Here is a 26,314-nt window from a genome sequence, read left to right as displayed (position 1 = left end):
AGATGGAAAGTAATTCAATATGTGTATATATATTTGTACAATTATCTTGCTGCACAAGAAGAATCAGATCAAAAAGGAAAATAAAATGAGAAAGCAAAATGCACACAAACAACAACAAGAATGAAAATGCTGTGTTGTGATCCACCCTCAGTTGCCACAGCCCTCTCTCTGGGTATAGTTGCTGTCTTCATCATAAGATCATTGGAACTGGCTTGAATCATCTCATTGTTGAAAAGAGCCACATCCATCAGAACTGATCTTCATATAATTGCTATATACAATGACCTGCTCTAAATTTTTATTATTAAAAGAAAGAAAAAAGTTCTATAAAATGAACTTAGCAAACTTCAAAAAGTCTGAATATGTGGAGAGTATTCTATATCTGTTGAGCCAAGGCTGCAGAAGCTAAATTGACTGTTCACTAAAAATGTCACTGTCTCAGTTTATTAGAGTGACTTTTACCTTTAAAATGAGATACTAAGGGTGCCCATTCAGTGCCATTACAAGGGACCTGGTTCCCTTGTAATGGTAGGGCCATCCATGACTTATCCCAGATCTCTGTTGTTACCAGAAAAAGATATTTTTAAGTCCAGATAGCCAAGGCAGAATTTTCCTTCTTAAAACTAATTAGCCCATGGAAAGATCAGATCCATTATTACTTAACTATACCTTTATTACTCATCTGTTGTAATTTTAAAATCTTGTGGCTACTAGAAGTGACAATCATCAAAAGCTTTTTTTAACAGACTATGTATGAGCACCTGGGAGAGCTGCTAACAGTTTTACTTACACTGGATGAAATTGTTGAGAATCATGCTACCTTGAAAGACCATTGGACAATGTATAAAAGGTGAGCTAATGTAGCTATTTTATACCAGTGTTCCTGGATCGTTATTTAATTGACAGACTTAACATAGAGTACCAGTTCCGAAAATGATATAATTTGCAATATAGTTGTGAAGGTTCAAGGGAACTTATAACTGTTTTATATTTATTCTATATATGTATGCTTATGGTCTTGTGGTTTCCCCTAGTTAGAATGTGAGCTCTTTGAGAGCAGGAATTGTTTCTGGTATTCCCAGCACTTAGGGAAGGAAAGGGAAAGGAATAAGCATTTATACAGGCCCTGCTATGTCCTAGGTACTAGGTCAAGCACTTTTACAAATATTATCTCATTTTACCTAGCTTAGTCTCTAGTACATAGTAAGTTTTTAATAAATTTTGATGATTACTGGGTTAAAGATTTCTATGTAAAGTAATCCTGTGGTGAATCCTTTGATTCAAAAGAATAGTCACCTCTAGTTTATATGAATTGGTCATCTAGATTTTCACATAATAGGTTTATTTTGAAGCAAAGCCTATCTCTTTAATAAAAGGAAGAAATATATCTAGGCACATTCTAGTACAATATAATTCTTTTTGGGTTGAATTGGAATTTTTGCTCTGGATGAACTAGTCACAAGCTCATCTCTACTGAGTTCTGTCAAAATGACGGTTTTACTGTTATCTCTGTTTGATTCACATCTTTCAACTTTAGATAATGTTTAATCAAGTTAAGTTGATGGGGGAACAAACGTGAGACAAAAGGATCAAATTTATTAGGGTCATTTCTCTTTACATTGCCAAGTGTAGAAGGCCAGCTAAGAGTTTTACCTTTGGAATTTTGGTTTTTTGTCTTTTGCGATAGAATTTTAATTTTACTAGTGAAGAACTTAATTAGATTTAAGATATATTTGTAATAATCAGGATTTTCTTAATCAAGGTTACTAAAGTCTGTCCATCACAATCCTTCAAAGTTTGGGATCCAGGAAGAAAAACTGAAGCCATTTGAGAAGTTTTTGCAAAAGCTAGAAGGACAGTTACTTGACGGAATGATATTCCAGGTAAATGCTCTTGGATTATTATAGAATACATATTCCATAATAGATGAAAATATCTATTTGGGATCTGTTACTCAAGAATCATCTTAGCCCAACACTCTGACCGTTTATTTTACCTAGACCCTTCATTGTACTTATTACAGAGTATGGCTGCAGAGCTAGTTGAAGCCCAGACCTTTTGCTTGTGGAGTCCAGCATCCCACTGTGCTGTCTCTACAGTGTGGCTGTGTGTAAATCGTTCATCCCAAAATCTGAATGGAATAATTGCATAAAATTCTATCTCTATGTTCATTTTATAAGTGCTTTGATTTTTCTTTAAATGGTGATTACACTATAATTTCATTAAATCAGTACTTACTAATGCAACATTTACAGTAATTCAGAGAAGGGCTTGAACAGCATCCATTATCAACAACAATTTATTGACACCTTTTCTAACAGTTTAGACATTTATCATATTGAATGACTTTTTGAAAAAAAAAAAAGTCTATTGATAGATTTTAGGTTTTTGATCACTTGCATTTGTCGATATAGTCCTTCCCCTTCTTTCTTCCCAACCCAGAGATCCATCCCTTTTAACAAAAAATAGGAAAACCCTCCCACACTTTGACAAGACTATAATCACATCAGCTGAGTGCCATTTTTATTCAGTGTGCCATATCCATGGTGCTTTTCCTATCTCTTCTTTAGGTCAAATTTGTTCTTTACAATCAAGTGCTTTTTGGTATTTATTCTTTTGTTCTTCTCGTTTTCATGGTTGTAATCATGTCAAACCTTTTTTTGGATCTTCATTTGGCACCATCTCATATCTTTCTAGACAGCTGTGTGTTCACCATATTCCTTGTTTCTTAGAGCACAGGAACATTCTTGTTTATTTTAAAAAGGATATGCTAAATAAAGAAACTTTATGATATAAAAATCTTTCGGGAGGAGCTAATATTTGAGCTAGTTATAAGGATGTACTGTTTTTAAATCCTTTCAGGGCTTCATTTCATGGTGAGTCCAGCTAAGTGGGGAGTGGATAGAGCATAGACTGTGGAGTCAGGGAGACCTCACAGATACTTACTAGCTGTGTGATCATTGGCAAGTCACTCCAACCTGGTTACCTCAGTTTCCTCATTTGTAAAATGAACTGGAGAAGGAAATGGCAAAGTTCACCAATATCTTTGCCAAGAAAACCCCAATGGCATCACCAAGAATTGAATATATCTGACAATAATTGAACATGAATCTGGATGACAAAAAGATTGTATTTTAGTGAGAGATAGTGGGGTCCCAACCATAAGATATCTGATGTTTTATTCCTTTTATAAGGAATGTTTTAATGTTACTTAAGTTCATTTTTCTATAAGGAATGCATGGTATTCTTTTTAGGCTAGTATATATTTTTTAAAATTATAGTGTTCCTTTCCATGTGGTGATTTTCCTCATCATGGTTTTGATATATTGTTATTTGGCATAAGAAATCACATAGGAATTTTGGGGAAATTTTAACAGAAGCCACAGCTGACACATGAAGCCTCAGCAAGCAACATTTAAAAATGTTTAGAAACTCAGAAATGCATAAAATATATATATAGTATTATATGATATCAATGTATTATATCTTTTAATACCATAATAATCCAGACTTCTCTGGCATGAAGGGAGAACCAAAACATTTTATATGGATTTTTCAGATTGTGGGGCCACAGTGCCCTTAACCTCTTTGATGTGTAAGGGAATAACTAAATTTAAATTTTATTCTGAATTGATGTGCCAGATATCAAGTAAGACAATACTTGTAAAAAATCATTTAACTCAGTGTCTGGCTATAGATTGGCTTCTTTCCTTAAAGAGTATTTACATATGTCTAAGACAGAAAAAGAGGATGGTATATCTCATACTGAATTTTTAATATGTAATATAATTAATGTATAGCTTTCAGAGCTCCCTGACTTGGTCTTTGTTTAGTCTTCCTTTTCTTTTCAGATGCCTTAGTGAACCCCTTTTCTTTCTATTCTTCCACTGTTCTACCCCTGGTCCCCTTTCTTCTCCACCCCATATTGGAAAAAAAAAAAAAGAAAAACAGTCTTTGTAACATGTGCATAAATTTGTATGCTTATATCATATAACATCTCAGTCTTAGCTTTTAATGTTAACTCATGTGGCTAAATCTGTGATGCTACTTAAAAATTGCATTATTTGCTAGTTAAATTGGACATGATCCTTTTTAGATTGTTGGGCATTAATTGGGTTGTGAAAACAACTCTAAGCTTGAAAAACAAAAGAAATTTTACTTTTTAAAAAACCTAGGATAAGATGGCAAATAATAAAAATCATCAGCTAGTGGTAAGTCTTCTGGTACTTACCCTCTGAAGTGCTCATCTAGGGTAGTCTTCAGCCATCCTGGAAGCTGGGTTCCCCCTGGGCAGAATCTGCCTGAGCTGTTGCTGGGCTCTCATTCATCTTCCAGGTGGTGTCTGTATGCCTGTGATCTGTCACAGACTTCTCCTTTCTTGGGCTTCTTAGATTTTACTTTGTATGTGCATATAGGATTAATTTCAGTTTTACTATACCTCAAAGGGTACCATGTATGGTATATATAGTATAGTATGGTATGTTGCATATAGTATATAATAGTTCTGTATAGTACAGTAGATGTACTATGTGTTCTGTTTAGTATAGTACGTGGACATCTTTGATTTTCAAAATGTTTTGTTAATTTTGCACTTAAATTTGTAACATTTAATTGATGAATTTAGAATGTGATTATATATTGGATTCTGTTGACTTTGTAGTGTGATGTCATCATCAGTGGGTTTTATTTTGTTGTGGATGTTTCCTTTCTAGGCCTGTATAGAGCAACAGTTTGATTCCCTTAATGGAGGAGTATCTGTGTCAAAGAATAGTACTTTTGCTGAAGAATTTGCACATAGTATACGCACAATTTTTGCCAACGTAGAAGCCAAACTTGGTAATGCAAAGTCCCCATTGATTTTATCATTTATCAGATTGGCCTTTTCTATAAAGAAGTAAAATAGACTATTGGGCTTGAAGTCAGGGAGATCTGGATTCAAGTCTTCCTCCCAACACTTTTGAGCCATATAACCCTTGGGAAGTCACTTCAGTACTATGTGTTTCAAGCAGTTCCTTAGAGTTTCCTTACTAGCATCCATGTCATTCCTGCATCTGAGGCTGGGCAGTTCCCAAGCTTGAAAGTCCTGAGCTGTAGGAGGATTGGTTAAAGCTTATTAAACTAATGCACCAAATCCTGCACCACTGTGGTGAGCCCCTGGGAGCAAGGGTGGGAGTGGGGAGGACAACTCTTCCCAAGGAAATTGAGAATGGAGGTCAGAGTTTCTGTATTGATCAACAATGGTGTTTGGCTGCTACACGTCCAGTTTGGGTGAGATAGGGAGACCCAATCTGAACAAAAGGAAAAAAGAAAAAAAGAAAGAACTATGCTGAGTCTTAGGTCAGGTGGCTATCTCCATTGATAGAAAGAGTTTCCACTCTTGGAGTTGCCCTCCCTAATGAAATCACAGATGTATTTTCTGGAGGATAGATTTAAAGTGAATTCTTCCTTTCCCTCCTCATCCTGAAGTTTATCACTGTTTTTTTTTTTTTTTCCTTCCCAAGGTGAACCCTCTGAAATTGATCAGAGAGACAAATACGTTGGAGTTTGTGGACTTTTTGTGTTGCACTTCCAGATTTTTCGGACTGTAGATAAAAAATTTTATAAATCTTTATTGGACATTTGTAAGAAGGTAAGCATATTGTGCTCTTTTCTATCTTCAAATGAATGAGATACTAGGTTAAAAAGCATCTGCTTCCTTTTCCTTTCTGAGATTTGGTGCATAATTCAAAGCATAGAGATTGCGGAGCTTCTTTCAAATGGACCTTAATGCAGGATCAGGATCTGTCTGGCTAGGAGAACTTAACATCTCTCAGAAGTTATTTCTTCCATTGCTTTTGTTTTGTACATCTCTAAGAATCAGGGTTTTATTATCTTTCTTGTAATTTATATGGGAGTTTATAACTAGAGAATATTCAGACTTGGATTACAGTTATGATGCTTGATCCTAAGGATGAATTTGCCAGTAATATGGCATGGAGGATTCTTGTTCCTGGTATTAGAGGTCAACTTTGGGGCTGAATTTTTATGTGAAATTAGGTCATTGCCTCTGCTATTGGTTTTCATCCCATGAGCTTTGATGCCCAGTGCATGTGTTAATTTTCCCTTTTACTCTCAAAATTCCAGGTTCCAGCCATCACTTTAACTGCTAACATCATTTGGTTTGCGGATAACTTTTTGATCCAGAAAATGCCAGCAGCTGCCAAACTCCTTGACAAAAAAAGCCTTCATGCCATTAAAACACACAGGGACACTTTTCTACAACAAAAGGCCCAATCACTTACCAAGTAGGTTACATAAAACTGCCTAAAGAGTTTAGATGTAATATTGACTCATATCACATAGAAAAACAAAGGCATCAGATTTTAATTTATTCTTCATCAGAGAGTGTCATTAGCAATAGGATTTATCAGAGTAACATAAATTGAATGTTTAAAACCTTATGACCACGTGATTGTCTGTTTATATTGAGTTTAGATTGTAAAAATCCGTAAATTATGTTGAATTAAATACGATTTTTACTGAGAGAAATCAATACTTAATATAGAGTCTATTGTGCCAAGCACTGTGCTAAGCGCTTTACAAATATTATTCCATTTGATCCTCACGCTAACTCTAGGAGGTAGGTGCTGTTATTATTCCCAATTTTACATTTGGCAAAACTGAAACAAACAGGTTAAGTGACTTGCCCCGGCTCATACGGCTAGTAAGTATCCAATTTAACTTGGGTTTTCCTGACTACAGGCCTCGTGCTGTATCTGCCAACTAACTACTGTGCTGTTCCCTTTTAAAATTGAACTAATTGACATTTTACATCTATTTGTTTATTCTTAAATAGCTTTAAATGTTGGCTGCTTTGTTTAACACTCTATAGAAAGTGAACTACTTTGGGTAGACTTCTTTTCATCCATTAAAAAGTGGTAGCAATTTATTGCTGATTTCATATATAATAACTGGTTTCTTTATATTTATTCTCTTACTGAATGACCTTTTGTTATTAGACAATAAAGCTTAATCTTGGAATACTAATGTTTAATCTGTAAAGTTGAAATAAAATGGGCAGTATGCCTTCTCTATATGTTTGGAGGAAAGATCGCTTCTGAAAACATACTTTTTTCTTTGTTAGAGATGTACAGTCTTATTACGTCTTTGTTAGCTCATGGATGATGAAAATGGAATCCATTTCATCTAAAGAGCAGCGAATGGATAAGTTTGCTGAAGACCTCACCAATAGATGCAATGTTTTTATACAGGTAGCATACATTTTGCTGTCTTTGAAATACTTTGTAAGTTATTTGTCTAAAACTTTTGGAAATTGGATTAATACGAGCTTAGATGTTACCTGGAAAAGAACTGTTAATATTTTGTTTGATAGAACAGACCAAGCAATGAAGTGTGGTCATCATTGGGACCTGGTAGATGAGAGAAGGGAGCCGATCTGAACTCTACTTTTCCCCCCTTAGCTCCAGCCTTGTCAGCAGCATTTTCAGGCCCTTTCCTCTCTGTGTGGGGCAATTCCCACAGAGTCTCTGTTCCTTACTCTAGAGCTGTTCATTCTTATCCTGGGTCTCATGACAGCATGCCCAGTTTTCCTCTGAGATTGTATGTACATCCTGTTTCAGAACTTTGTGTGCCCAGAATACACTGTGTTCTTGATACGAGAACTTTTATTTCCCATGGTTGTCCCATAGCATATTCATCTCAGTAAATATGTAATAGACAGGGCCTACCTGCATTTTTTTCTGCTAGCTCTTTCTTTTGAGTGATTAGCCTCAAAGGTACTTAGTCAGTTTTAAAAGTCTTGAGAGACTTTTCTTCAGAGAGAGGTGGTGGGAGCTGTGAGATACCTTCTGCTGGGCCAGTGGGCCAGGAAGGGAAGGTATGGCTGGAAGCAATATTGGGGAGTAGGCAGATCTCTTTCCTTAGGGACCCTGAAGGAATTAAAGAGACAGAACTACCTTCCTCAGCATCTTGTTTCTTGAGAGTTTTTGCTTTTGGGGCCTTATCAGGCTGAGTGCTTTACACCCAGCTTTCTTCCCCTTCATTAATTTCTTATCCATTCTGTTTCTGTCCCTTGGGAGCCAGAGCAACTCTGGGAGTTCCCTGCTCCTGCCATCTCGTGTTGTAGGAGAGGGGAAGGTAGAAGACAAGTCCCTGGTAGTGCTGAGTATGGCACTGCAAGGATTTCTTTAGGTTTTATTTCTGTGGGAAATGCCTTACAAGTATATAGGCTCAGGAATCACATATCTGGAGCTGAAAAGGGCCTTAGAGGCCGGAGGTCCCATCTGCTTACTTGATAGATGAAGAAATTCAGGAAAAGAGAGATGAGGTTACACAGATGACAAGCAAAGGAAACTGGATTTGAACTCAGCTCTTCTGACAGATTTAATATGCTTTCCTCCAAACTACAATGCAACAGCTTACTTTGAGTTAAGTTGGAAAACTTCTCCTTTGTGAATAGATCTAATCCATTCTCTACTGTGTTGATCTTAAAATAGTATTCTCTTGGTTGCAGGGTTTTTTATATGCATACAGCATTAGCACCATTATTAAAACTACAATGAATCTCTACATGTCCCTGCAGAAGCCAATGACCAAAACTTCAGTCAAAGCCTTATGCAGACTTATTGAACTTCTCAAGGTAAGTTTCAGGATGGTGTCACTACACTCTGTCAGAAGTGACAAGTAGCTAGGGGGATCTCAAAGGTTGGAACTCCTCAAGCTTTTTGTTGCTTGTTAGAGAAAGATCTGGAAGGAACTGTGCTTGGCAAGTGGGCATGGAAACCAACACACAGACAACGAAAGCCAACTCTGAAGCCTTCATGTCAACACTAATGACTTTAAAGTTCATTTTAAATTACTACACTTTTATGTAGTGCACCTGCCTAAAGTACTTAGAGTCAGAGAACTAAATAGCCTTTTTGTTCACAAGCAGTTCTTTATTCTTGGAAATTAAGGATGTTTTTTGTTTGTTTGTTTCCTAAAATATTCTTCACATATTTGCTATCATTTAAGTTTGGCTTTGCAAGGTATTTATGGGTAGTTTGAATTTACTTTGCTTTGAATTCAGCTACCTTGCCATGGAATGATGATGTGTAAGCCATAATCTTGGGTCTGAGCAGGAGGTCTTTGGGGGTAGCTGTCATCACATCAGGGGAGAAGTCCCTTCATCTTCTCCAACAGGCTTTTAGGGGTGTCAGGCCTCCTGTGTCCATGTGGTTTGTTTCAGCAACCAGGAAGAACACATGGTTTGAGACACAACTTAGGGAATTCTTGCTTCATACCTCTGCCCTTGAAGCCTCTTTCACTGAGCTTCATCACCAGTGGAGAGCTGTCCTTTTGTACTGCTTATAATGAGAGAAAGACAGTGAAAATTCTCTTGCTTGTTTCTCAGATTTTTAAGTTTTATAAGCACCTTTCTTTTTTCTTCTTTCTTTTTTTTTCTGTTAATAAAAAGTACCCTTTATTAATGTTACCTGCCCTTCCAAAAACATAAAAAAGCCAACTCTGCTTTAATAGTTTACAGATAAAAGCAGAGTAATGTTTATTCCTTTTTAGATTTTTCTTTTAGAGAAAATGCAGTTATGTTGGAAGGTGAACTTATGTTTACAGTGTTACATTTAGGATAAGATTTTGGCCTAAAACTCATAATTATTCCTTAATAGTGAGTGAATTAGTACCCTTCCTCTAAACTTGTAGAGAAATGGCTTTCATTTAAATACTTAATGGCAAGTGATAATCTATCACAAATGAGTTTTTAAATGATATTTGTTTATATAAATGGCTACATATAACAGGCTAAAAAAGAGATTTATTTCAGTATTTAAGAATTTCCAAATAAATATCTTTTGATGTGTCAAAGTATGAAACTATTGAAATAAATAAGTGAGTTATTGGGGAAAAGTACTATTATAGTCCAATAATGCCGTTATTGGAGAAGATTTCTTCTTTTTCTTAAAGGCAATAGAACATACATTTTACAGAAGGAGTATGGTTGTAGCTGATTCTGTTTCGCACATAACCCAACATCTTCAACATCAAGCTCTTCATTCCATTGCTGTGGCCAAGGTATGTTAAATGTCATCTTCATTAAATTGTGTGGCCTTTATTGCCTTGCAGGTAGATCTTTGTCCTTTAACTCTTGGGTGAGCTAACGCATAACTGGCTTCCCCAACACAGACTCTAAGGTAACATAATGTTAGGCTCAACCTCTTCTGAAAGCAGAGCATGATGCAGTAGTGTATTAATAGCCAGTTAAGCAGTACAGTTGTAGTCAGAGGCAATTTGGGCCTTTAGAGGCATGTTTGGGTGAGAAGCTGTTTGACATGTCTGTTCATCACAAAGCCTGGTTGACATTCTTATAGTTTGACATTTTTCAGACACTTGGCAGTGTCTAAGAAATGTCAAACTCTAAATGTTTTGCTTTGTCACCAGGGAGGGCTCAGTCTAGTGGGAGACTTGAAATGAGGAAAATGACAATGGGATGCGATAGATAAGCATTTCTTAAGTTCTGCTGTGTGCTAAGCACTGAGTAGAGCCCTGGGGATTCAAAGAGAAAGCCAGACAATTCCTGCTTTTAAAATGCTTTTGCTCTCGTTTAGGCAAACAGCTTGTCCAGCAGAGTCCAGCTGTGAGGTGGCTCAGTAATGAGCCCTGGTATTTCTTGGGGTTTGCTCTAGGAAAAGGCAGAATTTGGTGTCATGAGGGAGGGTGAGGTTTGGGTGGGGCCTTTGGAGGATGAAGGGATACCTTCCTGATCCAGTAGACTCCACCCATAAGTAAATGCAGTTTTAAAGTCAGTAAAGTTATTTTTCCAATTGGCAAATATTTATTAAAAAGAAGGAAAGAAAGTCAGCCATGGAGGATTGATTCCGAATCTTGCCTCCTTGAAGCTGGACATGGTCATCTAGCATGTGGCCTTCTCCCTTGATTGTTGAATCTGAAGCCATATTTCTCTTTCCTTTTTTTTTCCTCTTCTTATCTCATCAAGAAAAGAGTAATTTCGGATAAAAAGTACAGTGAGCAGCGTCTCGATGTCCTTTCTGCCCTCGTGTTAGCTGAGAATGCTCTTAATGGGCCGAGCACCCGTCAGAGGCGCCTCATCCTTTCCTTGGCTCTGAGTGTGGGCACCCAGATGGTATGTTCTCTCCTTGATTTGTTACAATACATTCTGAGCCAACCTGGAATACAGTGATAATGATGGACCAGTGTTTGCCCCTTCTTTTTCTTTTTCCCAATAGAAAACTTTTAAGGATGAAGAGCTCCTTCCTCTCCAAGTAGTGATGAAAAAACTGGATCTGATAAGTGAACTTAGAGAAAGGTGAGCAGACTATGTTGGAGGTAGAAAATTAATCATTTTTATCTAGTAAATAGAAGAAGTCCTTTTCATCACTTTCTTAACTCAGAACTTGGCAGAAGTAGAGAATATGTGTATCTTGTTAGCAGTTCTGTCCTTCTTTGTAATGGTGCTTGAACACCATGGATTTCTTTAGCTGATTTTCCCAATATTTAAAGATTAGCTCTTTGCAACTAGTAAAAAGAGATCATTTCAGATTTGTGTTCTCGTAAGTGCTGCTTTGTATAATCCCCTACTTTGGAGAACTTTGTATGGTTTTTTTAAGGGCTTCCTTGACCCCTGATGAATTAAGCTCATAACAGATCTGCACTTGATATTCTCTTCCTATCTGTGTCAAGGTAGTAATATGACTGTTTTGTGTTTCATGGCTGAGAGAACTGAAGTTGGGAAGTAGTTCATTTCTTTTGAAATTGATGCCATTTAACTCCCATCACAAGAAGAGTCAATGAATTGTTGTATCCTTTATTGTAGGAAGTTTGGTCATTTGTTTCTCTGTGAGATTAAAAAGGTATTTTGACAGGTACTAGAAATAGGTGACAGTGACCTCTTGTCCCATTTTTCAGAAGGTTTAACATTCTGACTTAGAGTGGGCAACACAGCTGAGAATAATGCATCCCTCATAATTTCTAATCATCACTTTAGTTAAACATCAAAAAAGTGCTTCTTGTTAGCCTTTGTCCTTTAAAAGGCACTTGAACCCATTGCCAGATATCTCATAAAACAGAAGCTTATTTGCCAAAGAGCACTTGATACTGTCTTTTATATATGTGTGTGTGTGTATATATATATATATATATATTTTTTTTTTTTTTAATTTAATAGCCTTTTATTTACAGGTTATATGTATGGGTAACTTTACAGCATTAACAATTGCCAAACCTCTTGTTCCAATTTTTCACCTCTTACCCCCCCCAACCCCTCCCCCAGATGGCAGGATGACCAGTAAATGTTAAATATATTAAAATATAAATTAGATACACAATAAGTATACATGACCAAACCGTTATTTTGCTGTACAAAAAGAATCAGACTCTGAAATATTGTACAATTAGCTTGTGAAGGAAATCAAAAATGCAGGTGGGCATAAATATAGGGATTGGGAATTCAATGTAATGGTTTTTAGTCATCACCCAGAGTTCTTTCTCTGGGCGTAGCTGGTTCAGTACATTACTGCTCCATTGGAAATGATTTGGTTGATCTCGTTGCTGAGGATGGCCAGGTCCATCAGAACTGGTCATCATATAGTATTGTAGTTGAAGTATATAATGATCTCCTGGTCCTGCTCATTTTACTCAGCATCAGTTCGTGTAAGTCTCTCCAGGCCTTTCTGAAACCATCCTGTTGGTCATTTCTTACAGAACAGTAATATTCCATAATATTCATATACCACAGTTTATTCAACCATTCTCTAACTGATGGGCATCCACTCAGTTTCCAGTTTCTAGCCACTACAAAGAGGGCTGCCACAAACATTCGTGCACATACAGGTCCCTTTCCCTTCTTTAGTATCTCTTTGGGATATAAGCCCAGTAGTAACACTGCTGGATCAAAGGGTATGCACAGTGTGATAACTTTTTGAGCATAGTTCCAAACTACTCTCCAGAATGGTTGCATTCGTTTACAACTCTACCAACAATGCATCAATGTCCCAGTTTTCCCGCATCCCCTCCAACAATCATCATTATTTTTTCCTGTCATCTTAGCCAATCTGACAGGTGTGTAGTGGTATCTTAGAGTTGTCTTAATTTGCATTTCTCTGATTAATAATGACTTGGAGCATCTTTTCATATGACTAGAAATAGTTTCAATTTCTTCATCTGAGAATTGTCTGTTCATATCCTTTGACCATTTTCACTTGATACTGTCTTGCAGGAATATGGTAATGGGTTTTTTTGAACCCCAGTGATTTGGCATCTCAGAACCCCATTTCTTTCATTGTTGTGTCTTGAATAGCTCTGGTTTCTTTGACTGCTTGTTACTGCTTTGTGTTGCAGAATCCAAACACAGTGTGATTGCTGTTTCCTATACTGGCATCGAGCTGTCTTTCCAATTTATTTAGATGATGTATATGAAAATGCTGTTGATGCAGCTAGATTACATGTAAGTATAAAATCAAAGAAAGCCTTAATAGAGAACCCTTACTGGTTTAGTGTTAACAAGTCAATGTCACTAGAACATAACCAATAATTCCAGTAAGTGCTTTGCACATTGTTCTGATCTCCTGTATTCAGTTAAATAATTATGGGTGAAGTCTTAATATTATTATTAATGATACCAGTTCTAATTCCCTCTTTCCTTTCCTCTTAATCATTCTAATTTCAGTTAATTTAATTTCTCTGTTGGGTACAGTAATCATTTAAAAATCATTTACTCTCAAAAACAGCATCTACATCTGCTATGTTTAGTATTGGAAGTCAGCTTGTTTGAAAGGAATATTGGGGGAAAGAATCTAGGATGGAAGCTTTCTGGACATAGAATATTTATATAGCTGAGGGAGTCTTCAGGAAGGAAGATTGGGAGAAAAAGTCATCCTTTGGACTGAGTTGATGTTTCCAAAATAAAATATGCACTATTTCCTGTGATGCAGGAAACTTAAGAGTATTTTGTTTCCTATTTGTCCAGTAACTTTTCTTTCTTCTTAGTACATGTTCAGTGCTTTACGGGATTGTGTACCTGCTATGGTGTGTGCAAGACATTTAGAGTCTTATGAAGTCCTTCTGAATTGCTATGACAAGGAGATTATGGAAATTTTAAATGAGGTAACTATGTTGTCTGAAAAACAAAATATGTATTTGGAATACAGTGTTTGGATACATTTTTGGATCAAAGCAAGCTTTGAGTAGGATAAAATTACTAAATGAAAGTTTGAAAAAGCACCAAAAATGTTGTTGGTTAGTTTTTTTTGAAGCTCTGCGATTCTCATATTATCATATTGGAAACCTGGTGGAAAGCTTAATCAGGTGTACATTTCTTTAATGTATTTGGATTTTGAGTTTAGGTCTGACATTTGGAGGGGGGGGCAAAATAGATTGGAGGATAAAATCCTTAGTTAAAATAATCAATTTTGAAGGTAGTTTAATTTGAATACATTTTTGGACATCATGAGCCCAATATCATTCTGATTGGGAAAAGACTATTTGTGTGGCTGAAAAAATTTGGTTGTTAACAATATCTCTTTAATCTCAAAATGTTAAGATTAACCTTCTTTGGAGATTTTTAGCAGTCTGTGCCTAAAAGCAGAGGAGTTGAAGTTTTCTGCTTTTTTGTATGCTTAAAAAGCACTGTATAGGCTTCTTCTTTATCGCATACACACTTAATTTGTAGAGTAGTGCTACAAATAGTAACAGTAGAAAGCAGTGTGGTAGAGCTTCCTTTAGTACTTTCTGGGTCAAAATCTTAGTTGAAGGATTGGAGCAAAGTAATTCTTAGCTTCCAAATAAAATGCTTTGTTCTGTGGCATTGTGACTGATTCTCTCTGTGCTTGGTTTCCTTGCTGGGGGGATGCCAGTATTACTGTCACTGGATGATTAAAGCAGTGTGTGCTCCCCTTTGTCTGAGCAGCATCTGCTAGAGAAGCTGTGCAGAGAGATTGAGAAAGACCTGCGCCTGTCTGTGCACACCCATCTCAAGCTGGATGACCGGAATCCCTTCAGAGTTGGCATGAAAGACCTGGCCCTCTTCTTCTCCCTGAACCCCATTCGCTTCTTCAATCGCTTCATTGACATTCGGGGTGCGTGCTCCCTGATCCTTCCCAGACTCAGTCAGGCCCAGGGGAGCCCTTCTTTCCACATGATCTGTTTACCCTGTAGGGGCTTCCCTTACCTTTCTATGGGCCTTCTTTCTGGTTCTCTGTATTTCATGTGAAAGGACCAGAGCTTCCTTTGGGAGACAAGATGAGGTTTCCCTTGTTCTTGGCTTTCTCTCTCCTCAAAGTGGTCAGGATTCACTAGCTACTGAGTCACCACTTGGTATTTTTTGTTTTTGATTTAGCTTTTGTAACGCATTATTTGGACAAGACTTTCTACAACCTCACAACAGTCGCTCTTCATGACTGGGCCACTTACAGTGAAATGAGGAATTTAGCAACTCAGCGTTATGGCTTAGTCATGACGGAGGCCCATCTTCCCAGTCAGACTTTGGAGCAGGTAGAGTATGTGCAAAGCATATTGAAAAAGCCTCTTTTATGCATCATTTTGTGTAGGTTTATTTGCATTGTAAATAGCATCTTGCTTCACTTGAATAAGACAATAGGTAGAAATCTAAACTTGATGTAAGAAGCATTAGAGCATGATTATTGCCATGTGAAAAGATTCGCCGTAGATTCCCTTTATGTCAACCTCCTCTACAACCTTTTAGAAATGATCGAACACCGGCTCTGGAGTCAGAAGAGCCTGAGTTCAAATTTGATCTTAGATTCTTACTTGTTGTGTGACCCTGAGCAAGTCACTTAACCCATTTGCTTCCCCCTTCTCCTCAACAAAGAAAAAATAAAATAAAATTTTGAACAAGCACACTCTTGGAGGAACACATTTGTTTGTTGCAAAAAGGGAAGGAGGCAGTGAGTATGTCGTTATTTGCCAGGGTCAGAGTTAGGGATCTTAGCGCTTGTTTGCCGCATGTGTGAGGTTGATCGTTCTCAGGCAAGGAGTGCGGGCTCACCCCAAATTTACAGAATAGCCAGCCTGGTTTCTCAGGACGGGCCTCCTTTGTAGCTAAGTGAGGTGATACTGAAATGGTTCAGGATGGTCCTTCCAGATAGTTTCCTGCTCAGATTTTACAGATTCAGAAAAGCCTGATTTTTGTTGCATCTTTTATACCACCATCTTTTGGCCATAACTGGTGCCATACGAGGAAAAATCTGTTAGAGATAAAGCTCCTGTGATGGAGGGAGCTGGGGATTGAGAGCTTATGAAAAAGGATACAAGCCTGGGCCTTCTGAGGACTTTTTGGTGAGGTGACCGGCTGTCTCTGGTGTTTGAGGAAGCAGAAATAGTAGTATGGGCACCTACTCTGCTCATTTTTCCCATGTCCTTATGAGAAGAAGTGTGGGGAGAGTGAGTCCTGGATCTCCGCTCCTTTTCTTTAAAGTTTTAAGTAGTTGGTTAACTTTATGTAACCAGAAAATCAGTGTTGTTGACTTTTGATAGAGGTCCTAGTTCTCTGCATAGTCCATGGTCTGTGATTAACTTGTGATGTTTATGATCTTAAGCCACTGATAATGTGATTTCTAATTGGATTGAATTTTAGGGTCTGGATGTTTTGGAAATCATGAGAAACATTCATGTATTTGTGTCCCGATACCTCTACAACCTCAATAACCAGGTAAGTGGTGGCAAGGATTTGAGGGAAAGAGTGATGTTTTATACAGTCCCAGAGATGGGAAAATGTTGTCTAAATCTATTTCTCTGTTTTTGGGAAAGACCATTTCATACCAGGGCTTACTTAGTACCAGACCTAGGTGCTTTATAAATGAATCTTGACTCACAATTGAAGCCTTTTCGTTGGAAATCTTTGGTCTTGGATAACTAGAGAGTGTGTGTGGTAAATTTTTGATTTAATGTGTTTTGATTTATTGACTAAACATAACTCTGTTTTCTTGCAGATATTCATTGAAAGGACCAGCAACAATAAGCATTTGAATACAATTAACATCCGACATATTGCAAATTCAATTCGCACCCATGGGACAGGAATCATGAACACAACAGTAGGTACCTTTTACTTTTTTTCCCTCTGGATCAGTAATAAGTGTGGGGAACTCTGCATTGGTTTTGAAAACATATTTTCCCTGTTGTTCAGTGTAACATTGTGCTTGGGATGCTTTGGAGATGGTACAATACCTAAGGAAGCTAATGATTTTCAAGAATCCTCAAGAACTTTGGATGTATACATTTTTAGTTTATGCAAGAAGTAAGTTTATTGAAACTTGTCTTTATATAATTCATTAAAATAGGTTTCTTCCAACTTTTGCTGGGCAGTTTATCATTTAGGTATTCTCTGTGCCCTTGAAAGTTAAGATGATGGCAACATTTTTTAATTCAGATCTTTTATAAAATCTGACTGCTCTTTGCTGCACTTAATTTGAAATTTTTAGTAGATACTAAGAAGTTAATGTGGTCCTTGGTAGCTAATTAGCTGTTATATAATTTGTATGTTTTAAGTTTTTCATTTTTTCTTATTAAAATTTTCAGGTAAATGCATAGTATAATAAAGTCTTTTTAAAAATTAAAACTTTTTTGAAGAATTTAAAAATCAGCCTTACAGTTAAAGTTATTCATCCCATAATTATTTTGATTCCTCTTTTCTGTCTCTGCAACCTTATGATTGCTTAGAGGAAAGATGTGAAATGTGACCATAGGAGGGTGAGAAGAGAGTTTCTGCATTTGAAATTTCCAGACTTTCTGTAAGCCATTGTTTGCCAGAATTAAACCAGTTGTAAATATTGACAGGTTATTTACTGTGGGCCTCGCACTATTTAATAATAGTAAACAACCTGGTCTCTGGCCTCTCAGAGCTTTTAGTACCCTTTTTTCTTTTAGAAATATAATTTATTTCTTTATCTTCAATTACTGTCTACCTATACATTTAAAAAAAATAAATTTTTTGGATATCTTTTGTTTTTATATCACCTATAATTTCCAGTGTGTCTTTTCCCAAAGAGCCCAATGTAAGAGAAAAAAAGAAGTAAAAAAAGTCTCATTAAAACTAACCAAATATACTGAAAATGCCTAATGTTGTATTTAGTGTTATCCATCCCATAGTCTCTTCCTTTTTGGAAAGATTAATGATATTGTCTTCACTTATTTTTTCTTTGAGGCCAAGCTTTTTTCTTGTAATTTCTTTAAAATTTTTTTAAGTTAATAAGCATTTCTTTTTTTTTTTTTTCTTTCTAACTCTTCCACTTTTAATGGAAGATTAAAATTACAGAATCATAATTTGTTGATAATAATTTTACAGAATTCATAGAAGTTTTAGCATAGAAGTCTTTCTACTCATCATATTTTTTGTACGCCACAATTTGTCACTCTCCAAGCAGTGGGCACCGATTTCTATTTCTTTACTACCATTAAAAGGACTGCTATGAATATTTTGGTTTTGTTTTTTTTTTTCTACGTAGAATTTTATTTGAGTTGTTTTTCAGCCTTGATTTTCTCTTCTAACCTTAGTTACTTTAATCTCAGCATATCTAAGACCAAATGAATCTTTAAAATTTTTTTTTTTGTAATTTTAAACTTCAAACCAGTATACTTGAGAATAGACACAGAAGACTACATGAAATCACATTCTTTTTCATTTTTACAAAGAATTATGATAAATTCAGCATGATAAATGTACGTTGGTCTACTTTTGAACCCCTTTTTGTTCTGTGTGTTAAAAAAAAATGCCCCAATAATCTTTTTTTCCCTCTTCTTTTTTTTTTTTTTTTTTAGCATCATTATTTCTAGTTTCCCACTTCATCACCTTTTTGTAGTTATGACTGTTGAAACTGGTTTAAAAACTCATAATGTGCTTTTATACTACATCCTGCTTTCTAATTTTGAATTTTAACTTTCTAACAGGTTAATTTCACCTACCAGTTTTTGAGAAAGAAGTTCTATATATTTAGCCAATTTATGTATGATGAACACATCAAATCCAGGTTGATCAAAGATATCAGGTTTTTCAGGGAAGTCAAGGATCAAAATGATCATAAGGTATGTTGTATATACTTGATATTTTTGAGATGATTTGATTGAATTTCAAAGGCAGTCTGGCATGATGGGTGCAAGTTTGGCCTTGGTTTAACTACTCAGTGCCCTAGTAACTCTGAGAATCAATCATAGATGAGATAATGGTCTTCATTGGGGGAAGTAGTTCCTCATCTTCATGATATTATAGGCCTGGACCAAACATAGATTGCTCTTGTAGGCACTGTAGGCAGTTTATAAAGGTCATTTTATATTGCCATATTCTAGTGATGCTTTGCATCTTTTTGAGTGATTATTGAGACAGTCAGAGGAACTAATCAAAACATATTGGTGGAATATGTATTAAAAGGGTATTGTATCAAATATGAGATTATACTATTCATGGCAGTGCTTACTAATAGTGATTTTGTGCCTAGATGTAGATCACTGAAGCTTGTGTGATCATGTTCTCTCTCTCTAGAAGGAAAAAGAAGCCTTTGTTGTTATTTCAAAACGAATTTATCAATTATCCCCTTAATGTGCTGTTTTGAAAAAAACTCCATTGCCCACTTGATGGCAATCTATATTCTAGCTACTGGATATGACTTGGGAATGAATGGCTTTGTGAGCCTCTGCCCTCTAGGAGAGATTTCATCTGCCCTGTCATTCTGGGATGAAGAAGCAGGTGTCCCCACAGCAGGGACGTGGTTCTGTTTCTGAACCCCTGGGCAGACTGGTCCGATGTTTGCAGGTGGTCATGGTGATGATTAGCATGTATTCAAGGAGAATGTTTTTTCTGCGAGTCTTGGCAAAGAAAAGAAAGGTAGCTGTTAATGTCACATTTGGTCATTTCCATTTTTTAAAATGGCTACTGTTTGTTATGAAAACACAAAGCATGGAAGCTTTAAACCCCTTTTCTAGCTGCAGCCTATTCTTCCAGGCCCTCAGTACATTGCTCAATATCACACACTTAGTCTTCCAGCCAGACTGGCCCACTCAGTCCTCCAAGTCATCGCCTTGTGTTTCCTGCCTCTGTGACTTATATGGTTTGTCCTCCAGCCCTCCTAGAATGCCCTTATTTCTCAAGTACCATGTACTTCAAAAAAGCCTTTGTCCCTCTTGCCTTGCACAGAGCCTGGAACATAGATGCTTAGTAAATGTTTTTTATTAACAATAAACTCCTGGAGGACAGGGACAGACTTTCTTTTGCCTCTTTTTATATGCCTAGTGCTTAACTTGGTGCCTGGCGCATAGTAGGTGCTTAATAAGGATTGATTGATTGCTGGATTGGATAAAATTCTGTAAACAAATTAGAATGCAGAATGGAGTTAGTATTAAAAACTTGTATGTAATATCTGCATTAAGATAATATATTTTTACTGTGTTCTTATGAAGGTACTCGTAAAACTCTCTCTCTCTAGTATCCTTTTGAAAGAGCAGAAAAATTCAATAGAGGAATCAGAAAACTTGGAATAACACCAGATGGACAGAGTTACCTCGATCAGTTTAGACAGCTCATCAGCCAAATAGGTGAGAAGAATTGTTGTGAAATTAGAATTAATTATTTTTACAGGAATCCTTTCTTAAGTAACCAACTTCATATAGGACAGCTAATGATGCTCAGATGAGACTGTCACTTTTTTCTTTTGAGATAAGGTTCCTCTGAACGCACTAAATTTAGTGCGTTAGTTTAGCTAATTTTAGTAAATTTATCTTAAATGAACTTAATATTTTGAAAATTTTTCAGTTTTAATTTAATCCATTAAATTGATTTATATATATATTTTATTTGATATATAAATTTAATTTAAATATAGATTTGATTTATAAACTTGATATATAAATATTTTGATATATAAATTTAGTATTTATATATCAAATTAAACTTATATATCAAAATATTTACATATCAAATTTATAAATCAAATCTATATGTAAAAAACTTGATAGATAAATATTTTCTAATACAGTATGGATAGATGCACCTTACAATTAATAAAAGCTCTTTGGGGTCCTTAGTAATTTTTAAGAGTGTAAAGAGATCTTGAGGTCCAAAATTTGAGAACCACTGGCCCTGTGGCTAGAATCCTGGACTGCTGTTTACATATCCTGGTCATGTGATTGGGCAAGACACCAAACCTCCCTGTGCCTTAGGCAGCTCTGAGACTGTAAGTTATAAAAGAATTGCTGGGCTACATTCTTAGAAGGAACTGTTTCACTGGGAGTTTGCTTGGACTAGTGAAATCACAGGTACAGACCATAAAGAAAAGAAAAAAAGGAACTATACAGGTGACCCAAAAATCTTAGTGCAAAAGACTTCTGGGACAACTGTGTAAATTTACATATATATACATTTATACATATATTAGTATAAAGTTTTGATAAATTAAAAAGTATCAGTAGATCAATAAAAAATGAAATATTAAATTTTTCTCATTAACTTTCTTGTACCACATCTCTCATGTTTGCTTATATATTGTAGCATGCTATTCTTCAGGGTTTTTTTGTGGGCCAAGCTTCTCTTTACAAATAGATATAAGCTCTTTGGAGAGAGTGACTGTATGTTTGACTTTAACGCCTCCACTCTGTTGAGCATAAAATGAATGCCCCCATTTTCTATTTGAACTGAATTTTGTTTTTGATCTTTTATGATTCTATTTTTTATCTTTTTTTTTTTTTAAATAATAGCTTTTTATTTACAAGATATATGCATGGGTAATTAATTTTATAGCATTGACAGTCGCCAAACCTTTTCTTCCAAATTTTCCCCTCCTTCCCCTTACCCCCTCCCCTAGATGGCAGGATGACCAGTAGATGTTGAACTGAATTGCAAAAAGTTTTATATGCTTTAGAGAGTATACATTCTGGAATATAGTCCTTGTAGACCTGCTTCACTTCTGTAACTAAAACTTATTTTATCTTGTTAGGGCTATTAAGATACTAAAATGTCAGACTGTTAGAACTCTATAATTTTTCCTTTCGTAAAATTTTTGTTTTGTAATACTATTAAATATATACAATTTATATTAATTTAAATAAGGAAAGGTTGTAGATGGGAGTGCTTATGTGCTTCTTACTTACATAGTAACTAACTAAATGACTGCAGACCTTATTTGTGACTAGCGTGCAGCTATGCTTTGGTCATAAGACTTGGTGAGACCCTTTTGTCACTCCATCTGATTGGCTTCCTTTGTCATTTTAAAGGTAATGCGATGGGCTATGTGCGAATGATCCGGTCGGGTGGGCTCCACTGCAGCAGCAATGCCATCAGGTAGGGGCACACAGCTCCCATCTCTTCATCTAACACTCTGTACCTTTATGCCATTTGGTTCGAGTTTCTAGTGCTCTTACAGGAGAGAAGTTTCTTCCTCCTCTTCTAATCAGACACATTGGTGGGTGATAAGACATCCTTCAGAACAGAGATGTTGGTGCTTTCTCTGTTGCACTTGAAGACTTCATCGCTGAAAAGCTTTTCCTTTTCTTCTTCATTGCTATAAATCTAATTTTACAAGGTAGTACAGAGGGCAGGCCACGCTCTGATACCTTTTGATCACCAGGCTCAGTTTGTTTCTTGAGCTCCCAATATTTGATGTAGCAGTGCTGAAGTCTGTAAGTCAAGTGCCTGGTGATTTGGTAGTTTAAATGAGTCACTGTGAGTACTTAATTTTTAGTTGAATCACACTGCCTGTGTAAGTTGAATATGTTACCAATTTTAGTGACATCCTCCACAATTTACTATAGGTTTGTTCCTGATCTTGAAGATATTGTCAATTTTGAAGAACTTGTTAAAGAAGAAGGGCTTTCAGAGGAAACACTCAAGGCAGCCAGGTAATGTTGTATTTGGAGATTACAGGAAGTACTTGGGGGCAAACTTGATCAAATAGCAAAAAAGGAACGAGAAAGTGACCTATGAAAATGAAATTTAAGACAGGATTCTGAAATATCATACTTGTTCAAAAATGTTGATTTTTGAGCAATTATTTGTTTAACATCAAAAACCTAAATAAAATTAAAGGATATGCTTCTTAGTGAACCTACTGGACAGTGGAGCTTTTAATATTTGGTTAAGAAGGAACTCTCCCATAAGAGTTCTCTTTTTGCTTCCCACTAGAGCTTTGGGCTAGAATTGATTTTTCTGATATGACTTTAATTAATATTAAAGAGGTGAATGGAAAAAAAGGTGAATGAAAATTGTTAAATGTTTGGAGAAATTAGATCTATTATTGTACTCTTTGGAGTCAAATTATAGCTTCATGAAGACAAACTGAATATATTTGGAGCAAAAATTATGGCAGCATGGAGTACCCTTCTTTCTGTAGAAAGCCACTGTGTGGGAATAAATATGGATTCTCATCCACAAACTGTACCTGACTCACTAAAAACAGGAAAGAGGATGGCTGTTTTAAGGGGAGACTTCAAAAAAAATGCTTGCTGCTTTGGTCTGGAGTCTTGGAAAAGTTATAGCCAGGAAAAAGGAGAGCCCTTTCCCCAACCTGTTGTTCTCTGTTATTTGTATAAATATGGGAAAGACTTCCTGTTCCTCAGGAAAAAGTAAGCTCTCCCAAGTCTTGATTTCAGTTCTTAGGGAGAGTTTGCTTTTATTTGCCCAGGATTCCCTTTGACTTTATTTTCCAAACCTTTTCCCAATTCCATATGGTGTCTTGAGACAGTGTCGGAGCTATAGCTCTTATCTAATTGTATATCTGGAATCACTGGAGGTTTTTGGTGCTGCCTCTCATCCAACCAGCCTTCAAGCCTCTGTTTTAATGGTCTGCTGATTACTCATTGGGCTGTGGGACAGGATCTGCCATGTCTGTGTACAGGAGGCCCATTTAGGCTAGATGAGAGGATGAAAGGGCTCATGTCAGACCCGGCCAGGAGAGGGCCAGGCTGCCAGGGACTGCTCTGGACTCTTCCTTCCTGCGGGCCTTCCTTCAGTGCCAGGCTCAGTGCCTGCACAGGTTGTGGAAGAGACTCTCTGGGTTGGTGGCTGGAACTGCTCTTCCCTCCAGCTCTGAAATGCTATGGCTCCTTTGTAACTTCAGTACTGCTGCTCCCTGGGGAAAGCTGGAGAGATCCAACTGTCAAGAGGGAGGGGATGTTGCTGGAGGATTGCAGACTTCTCTTCAGTAGATTGGAGTGACTTTAAACAAGAGGTTTCTTTTACCTCTTTCAAATATTCCAATTCAGAAGGAAGGAAAAACGCCTTTTAGCCATCACAGCTCTGGCACAGAAGGCTGTCACATAGGCGCCAGATCGCCTTGGGGAGAGGAGAGTGTGGGTTCTTCTGGCAGATAACTAGTGGGTTTTTGGGCATACGTGGGGTTTAATTTATGTTTAGTCAGCAAAGTTCTGCTCTGTTACAGACACCCAAAGTAAATGGACCCTTTGTTTCATGCTAAATGTAAGCTCGAGTATGCGCAAAATCACTGACAGTCCTAGCTTTTCTAGGTTCTGGAGCAATAGCCAAGCAGTACTCTGGCTGGTGGGGGGATGTCTCCAAAACTGGCCTGAAGCCTTACAGTTTTAGGATATGTGAAGCATCTTGGATCTATCTGTGCTTCTGGAGACTGAGGATAGATTATGGCTCCTTTCTTTAGAATTGGCTTCCTGCTGAAACCAGTGTTACCTTAATCTGAATATTTTAATCATTTCATTTGCAGAGCCATGAAAAATGTTAAAAACCTCACTACCCTGTTTATGTTGGTGTTGTCACTGTTTCACAGGCTTACTTACTCATGCTTGATCCGTGTAAGGGAAGACAGCTGTGGCTTTAAACCCAAAGAAGCACAGGGGACATAGAGCCAGCTCAGGAGAGTTTTCTTGAGCTGCTCCTTGGAGTGTTGTAAACCAACAGAAAGGCTCTTGGATGTGCAGAGGCATTCAGGCGGTGCTCTTGGGCTGGGGTTGGTGAATTCTATCCCTGTGCCCAGCTGAGAGATGCAGAGCAGGAGGCCAGGGGCAGCACTGAGTCTGGGGAGAGCAGGTCCTGGGGGGCAGAGGGAGCCTTGGGGCTTATTGAAGAGATATCTAAATTTCATATATGTGTCATGATAGAATATGTCTCCTCTGTTACAACACAGCCTCACCTTCATTTTAGGAAGATCATTTTGGCTGAAAGGAAAGAGTGAGGAGAGACTGGAGGCAAGGAGACCGAGCAGAAGGGTATGGTGGGAGGTGACTAGGGCAGGCTCTGGATGGTAGCTCCTTCAGGGGAGAGAAGGAGCCTGAAGAAGGAACAGCAGTCATATAGTAAAGTATTGAAGATGGGGCTGAGAGGGGGAGGAGCTGAGGCCCTGGGTCACCAGGAGGTTGGGGGACCTCGGCTTTCATCTTGCTGAGGCCTAGATCTCTGTCAGACTTATGGAGTTGGAGAAGTGAAGCCAAAGATAAGAGAGGCTGGAGCTGGATAAACAGAAGGAGAATTATCTGCATAGAGAAAAAGCTGAAACCATGAGAGCTGGTGAGGTCACCAAGTGAGGGCCCAGCAGAGAGCCTTAGGGGACCCCAGCATTTAGTGGGCAGGACCAAGGCAAAAATCGCAGAGCAGTCAGATCCCCTTCTTCAGGAGGAGATCCAGGGGAGAGAAATATGAAAGTCTGAGGGCAGGGGCTGACCACAGAGGCAGGGGTTGCAACAAGAGCAGGAAGGAGAAGGGAGGAAAGGCCATTGCATCTGGCACCTTGGGAGAGGAGCATTTCCATTGGAAATTGGACTGTGTACAGTTGGGCGGCAGATGGTAATGGTGGCGGTGTCCCATGTGCTTGAGGAGGATCCGAATGATTCCCTGTGTTCACTGGGCCTGACCTGGCTCATCAGACCAGCACGAGCTCAGAAGGCTCTGTCCAGGTGGGCGCAGGTCGAACAAATGGCACAGTGGGACGTGAGAAGGAACAAGAGGCCACAGGGCTGAATGGTCAGAAGGAGGAGAGGGGCAGGCAGAATGTGGCAGGAATCGAGGGCTCCACCACTGAGGGCTGAACGGCTAGGAGGTGACTCATGGGGAGGTTCTCAGTGTTATAGACGGTAAGGCAGAGGCAGAGTGACGGAAGAGTCTGGTCGTGTAAAGGAGCCTCAGTTTTGGTCATTCATACGTCAGGGCTGGTAGTGAGAGCTAATTTGTGGCTGCCTCCATGTGGGGCCGAGATGGTGTCTGGGGGAGCATCTCCTAGGATGAGCACAGGAGCGGGTGGGGAAGAAAGCACAAGGACTTATTGGGGCTCAGCAGGGATGGACACTGGATTTGTGCTTGGATGGGGCATGTGGGGTGGGTAAACCTCAGAGAGGAAGAGGG

General features: G+C 37.7%; 1 protein-coding gene across 2 annotated transcripts in view; it reads left to right on the top strand.

Annotated features, from left to right (window-relative positions):
• WASHC4 (WASH complex subunit 4) overlaps positions 1-26,314 on the top strand; it is a 52,183-nt gene that overhangs the window by 16,371 nt on the left and 9,498 nt on the right. For both annotated transcript variants that reach the window (XM_031939928.1, XM_031939927.1), the window contains exons 9-28: positions 747-850; positions 1,763-1,883; positions 4,713-4,836; positions 5,502-5,629; positions 6,124-6,284; positions 7,124-7,250; positions 8,513-8,638; positions 9,958-10,065; positions 10,988-11,134; positions 11,238-11,317; positions 13,348-13,453; positions 13,996-14,112; positions 14,915-15,083; positions 15,344-15,498; positions 16,601-16,675; positions 16,956-17,060; positions 18,913-19,047; positions 20,442-20,550; positions 22,225-22,291; positions 22,762-22,848. In XM_031939928.1, the coding sequence (XP_031795788.1) occupies positions 747-850; positions 1,763-1,883; positions 4,713-4,836; positions 5,502-5,629; positions 6,124-6,284; positions 7,124-7,250; positions 8,513-8,638; positions 9,958-10,065; positions 10,988-11,134; positions 11,238-11,317; positions 13,348-13,453; positions 13,996-14,112; positions 14,915-15,083; positions 15,344-15,498; positions 16,601-16,675; positions 16,956-17,060; positions 18,913-19,047; positions 20,442-20,550; positions 22,225-22,291; positions 22,762-22,848 (2,351 nt within the window). The remainder of the gene's footprint in view (positions 1-746; positions 851-1,762; positions 1,884-4,712; positions 4,837-5,501; positions 5,630-6,123; positions 6,285-7,123; positions 7,251-8,512; positions 8,639-9,957; positions 10,066-10,987; positions 11,135-11,237; positions 11,318-13,347; positions 13,454-13,995; positions 14,113-14,914; positions 15,084-15,343; positions 15,499-16,600; positions 16,676-16,955; positions 17,061-18,912; positions 19,048-20,441; positions 20,551-22,224; positions 22,292-22,761; positions 22,849-26,314) is intronic.

Source organism: Sarcophilus harrisii, chromosome 5 (genome assembly GCF_902635505.1).
Source record: "Sarcophilus harrisii chromosome 5, mSarHar1.11, whole genome shotgun sequence".
Taxonomy (NCBI): domain Eukaryota; kingdom Metazoa; phylum Chordata; class Mammalia; order Dasyuromorphia; family Dasyuridae; genus Sarcophilus; species Sarcophilus harrisii.
Note: the sequence above shows the minus strand (reverse complement) of the source record. Positions and strands in the feature narration are given on the sequence as shown.